Source organism: Oryctolagus cuniculus, chromosome 4 (assembly GCF_051225735.1).
Source record: "Oryctolagus cuniculus isolate XC-2025 breed Fujian yellow rabbit chromosome 4, ASM5122573v1, whole genome shotgun sequence".
Taxonomy (NCBI): Eukaryota; Metazoa; Chordata; class Mammalia; order Lagomorpha; family Leporidae; genus Oryctolagus; species Oryctolagus cuniculus.
The window spans coordinates 14545577-14550729 of NC_142870.1; the positions used below are offsets into that span (position 1 = coordinate 14545577).

Sequence of the window (5153 nt, forward strand, 5' to 3'; positions counted from 1 at the left end):
TAAGTCCTTGGGCCCCTGCGCCCAATTCATAGATCGGAAAGAAGCTCCTGGCTTCGGACTGGCACAGATCCAGCTGTTGCAGCCATCTGGGGAGTGAACAAACAGATGGAAGACCTTGCTCTCTGCCTCTACCTCTCTCTGTAACTCTGGCTTTCAAATAAATAAAATAAATCTTGAAAAAAAAAAGAGTTACAGCAATCAAATATATTGTGAATTGGATCCTGGGAGAAAAAAATGGCTGTAGTTGAAGAAAGGTGAAATAAAGTGTATTGATTTTGAGTATTGTACATCATTTTTGGAAAATATACTACAGTTATGAGAAATTTAATATTAGAGATCATTGAGTATTATATATTGTGAAATACTTTTATATATAATAATATTAGAAATATAAATTGAGATCGATTTGGAAAACAATGTAAATAATCCAAGTGATTCATGTAAACAGAAATTAGACAGACTCAAGGATATATAAAGAGGGAAAGCACCTTATTGCACACTCTCAAAATTGGGAAAAAAAGAACCTGAAGAGTGATAAGGACAGGAAACTTAGGAGGAGCAGATGGTGAAATTGGAATGCAATCAGATATTTGTGGCAGGATAAAGGTAAATGTTGGAGAGCCTTTCATGAGTGAAGAGAATTTTAGTGAATCTGAACATTGCTGAGTCTGAGTAGAATGAAGATTTCTTGACCTGCAAATTTGGCAAGACATAGGTCTTGATGATCCCCAAAAAGCTGAGGAGCCAAGGAAGAGTTGCTTTCAAAGTTTTGATGTGTGAAAAATGGCATACTTTGGTTTTGATCATGGACTAGAGTTTCAGATTGAGTTTATTCAGGAAAAAACACACCAGGAAAATAAATTTAAAAAATTAAAGAATGTTCTGTTGCACAAAGCTCTCATTACTGTTATTAGGAAAAGCAACACAATTTGCAGAAACAATTTAATATCTGGAAGCAAATACTAAGGAGATTAAAGCTTGGTTAATGTTGCTATTAGGAACATGATGCTGTACACACACACACACAAAACCCAATGCATTAAATATCCATCTTTAATTAAGTACAGAAAAGTAGTACAGGTTAATTATAGTTTTTGTTCTTAATTGGTTGATACCATTCAGTTTTACAGAATTTAAGTGATGGTGTAAGAACTAAAACTGTCTAAAGGAAAAATAATCATGATGCTATTTTGACTAGTTTTTTGTGCTAAAAACTTATTTGTACACTGTATGAGTTGAGGTGATTGCTATTTTTAATTTTTGAAATTTGACACAATGTAGTACATATTATTTTGTTCTTAATGTCTAAATCCAGCAGGTAATGAATAAAATGAAGTTTTGCAATAACTCATGAAACTTAGAAATTGCACAAAACAAGAAATACACATGGAAAGAACTTTCAGAACACATCAAGGATGAATGAATCAATGAATATTTTAGTCTGATAATTCATATAAAAACATAGTTCTGCATCAAAGACACTATTTTCTGGGTTATTGTTAGACACAGTGGTTACAATACCACTTGGAATGCCTGTATATCATATTGGAATTCCTGGGCTGGTGCCCCATCAACTCAACTGCTTGGGTCTCTGCCACCCATCAGGGAGATACAGAATGAGATCCTGTTCCTGGCTATTGTCAGGTCCACCACCAGAATTTCTAAGCATTTGAGGAGTGAACCCGTGGGTGAGGGCTTTCTATTTGTCTGTTTCTCTCTGTCTACTCTTCAAATAAATATAACACATACAGATTTTTAAACAGATGTTATTTTCTTTTGGTCCAATTAAAATAGCCACTACATGAGATGAGCTGGGGGAAATTTTATAGATAAATAGATAGATAGATAGATAGATAGATAAATGTTTCTGATGAACACAGAGAATAATTACTTAAACTATAGAGGATGACTAAAACTTCAAACCCCTGTCACTATAAATATAAAATAGTGTAGAATTTTAGTCTCTGAACCCTGCCTAATGGTGCCTGAAGGGCTTTACCAAAATAATATTTTTACAAAGAACAATCATTGGGATGTCAGAAATGTATGTGGTTGTGTGAATTTTAAATTCCACATGCATTCAATTAAAGACAAAGATATATGTCTCTCATATTTAATATGAAACTGTTCCCATTTTTTTTGGCTATCTGATAAGATGGATTACCATAATGATTTGAATGATAACAGTAATGAATTTAAGTGTTAAGCAAGACAGCTGAGGAAGTCATGTTACAAAGGATACCAATGGATGTTTGAAAAAGAAAGAATTCTCTAATTCATTATAAACTCAAATAAATGATACTATGACAGGTGTATAGTTATGAATATTAACTAATCATTGAGTGCATAATTTGCAAAAGAGGAAACAGAAATTGGATCCCCTAAAACAATTTTTATTTTCCAATTCATCTTTTGAAGCTAAAAATAAATGGAAATTAGACCCTTTTGACAGAAGTAGGAAAGTCGATTACATTTTGGTGACACCTGCTTCTCTTGAATTTTTAATTAGCGGATTAATATCAACATCATGGAGAGGAAAGACACACTTGGTTTTTGTTATACAAAAGTAACATTCCAGGGGCCTGCGCGTGGCATAGCAGATAAAGCTGCCGCCCACAGTACGGGCATCCCATATGGGCGCTGGTTCGAGTCCTGGCTGTTCCACTCTGATCCAGTTCTCTGTGGAAGGTGGCCCAAGTCCTTGGGCCCCTGCACCCAGGGGAAACCCAGAGGAAGCGCTAGGCTCCTAGGTCCTGGCTTCGGATCAACTCAGCTCCAGCTGTTGCTACTATCTGGAGAGTGAACCAGAAGATGGAAGACATCTCTCTCTCTCTTTCTGCCTCTGCCTCTCTGTAAATCAGCCTTTCAAATAAAAAAAAAAAAAAAAAAAAAAAAAAAAAGGAACTTATTCCTGAAGAAAATACTAATTTAATCAAGACAGAAGAAAATTTCTTCAAATTGGAAAATTTTTTCTTATAAAATATAAAAAAGAGAGATGGCAAAATTGAGGCCAAGAAGAAATAAGATTTTATAAAAGATGGTTAGAGGGAGAATGAACATCGGGGTTGAAGCAGGAGTTCAGGGGCGTAGGATGTTAGTGTATGTGTCTTACTGAAGTGCTTAATTGTATATGAAGATTCCAAACTGGGAGACTAAGCAAACAAAGCTTTCTTCATATTTATGAAGCTTTATCTCATGATCCAAAAACAACAAATAACTAGATTACTCATAAAATGAGCCAATGACAGGAGCATCTCTGGTGGGTCACACCCATACTGAAAGCATATAAAAGGCCCTCTGCAGGGAGAATTGTCAGACTCGAGTCACCTACACTTCTCCTCCTTCTCCACCCAAGAACAACCTCAACAACCAACACCATGTGTGGCTACTACGGAAACTACTATGGCGGCCGTGGCTATGGATGCTGTGGCTATGGAGGCCTGGGCTATGGCTATGGAGGCCTGGGCTGTGGCCTTGGCTCCTACTATGGCTGTGGCTACCGCAGACTGGGCTGTGGCTATGGCTGTGGCTATGGCTATGGTTCACGCTCTCTCTGTGGCTGTGGCTATGGCTCTGGCTTTGGCTACTACTACTGAATACAGCAAGGGAGACTCTGGCCCATTACACCTGTGATGTCAGCACTCTCCAGTTCCAAGCCTCCTGTTCTGAGACTTATTCTTGGATAAACATGATCCTGCAATAAGAGTCTTGTATAGTCTGTTGGTGACCTTAAATCCAACCTACAGTTCTCATAAATTGTCCTCATCAAATGGGATAATGTGAAATTCAACTGAATCTCACAGTTCTGCCTCGGTGATGTTGCCACAGCATTTGCCTTGATGCTTTTTGTGATGGAATTATTTTTCCTGTTGACCTAATAAACTTGTTTCATCTTTAAGCGCAATCTTGACTTTTTTGTCAGTCATTTGATGTCCAGTACTATTACATTTCTGTGCTTTAATTTGTAAGAAAGATAACAATTCCCTCCCTTGGGAGACATTTTCCCTTACTATTTCTAGATATGTCTTTACCAATTCAAAGGTCATTTTCTTAGGAGTGTAACTTACTTTTTATAAACTTCACTGCCCACTTCTGCTACTGAGGAAGCAACACATGTTATGCTGTGTAATTCTCAATATCAAATCAAGTATTATTAACATGCTAATTCACAAATTGCCTGGCCTATGGTATATACCTCAGAAAAACATTTTTCCAAATTTTCCTGTGCATACCTTTAAAAATACTATTCATATATTCAACTTCATATTTCATTTTAATAGTAGCAATTATTTATGAGAAGCCTAATCTTGGGAAAATTATAATCAGGTATATCCTGAGCTAATAATGTTCTAAAACTGTTTGACTTGCAGGTGGATAGTAATAATTAGAGTAAAAACACTATTTTGGATATGGACAGAGAAGGTTCATTGTCTCACAAGTGTGGAATTCAAAATTTTCATTGGGATAGTTGTCTACAGGAGAAGAATCCATTTCCACACACGGGTCATTGTTGTTGAAATTCAGTTCCTGGAAGGTATGGACTGCAGGAATCATTTGCTTCAGCTCCAAAAGGCTGTCCAAGATTCTTAGCCACACACTTTCCCCAACATAGTAGCTTCATTTCTTGAAGCCAGCAAGGGAGGAAGAGAGACACCAGCAAGACTTATGTAATATGATTTTGTATTTCTTTACATGCCTAATCACAACCTTTGTCATTTTCTTTTGATTGCAATGGTCTCACCCACACTCAGGGCTGTGCTTAGAGAGGGTGTCAACATCAGGGAGCAAAATCAGTGGTCATGCTAAGAGTCAGCCCTCCACAAGTTCAGTGATGGAAGTCCTCCATAATAGGAATTTGGAATTTGTCCTTTATTTTCAGTGTTCTTCATCAAGTTATAGTAAAATAATGGCAATTATGTTGTCTTTGAAGATTTGGATTTTTCCGAGCAACCATCTAGGCATGGACTTTTTCGCCATTAATTCCATGGAAAATGGTCTGCATATGTTTTCTAAACTTAATATTCCATCTTAGCAATTACTTTCCCTGGAAAATTATCTGTTTCATCTAGTTTTTTGTATTTATACAAAAAATAGTCTCATAAGTGAATTCAGATTTCTTCTGTTTGAATATTTATCCCCCCCTTGCTTTTTAA

General features: G+C 36.5%; 1 protein-coding gene across 1 annotated transcript; it reads left to right on the forward strand.

Annotated features, from left to right (window-relative positions):
- The first annotated feature begins 3377 nt into the window (after positions 1-3377).
- Positions 3378-3596, forward strand: KAP6.1.1 (keratin associated protein KAP6.1.1). Its single transcript, NM_001160289.1, is given in 1 exon segment — positions 3378-3596. A coding segment is annotated over 1 exon segment (219 nt).
- The last annotated feature ends 1557 nt before the right edge of the window (positions 3597-5153 follow it).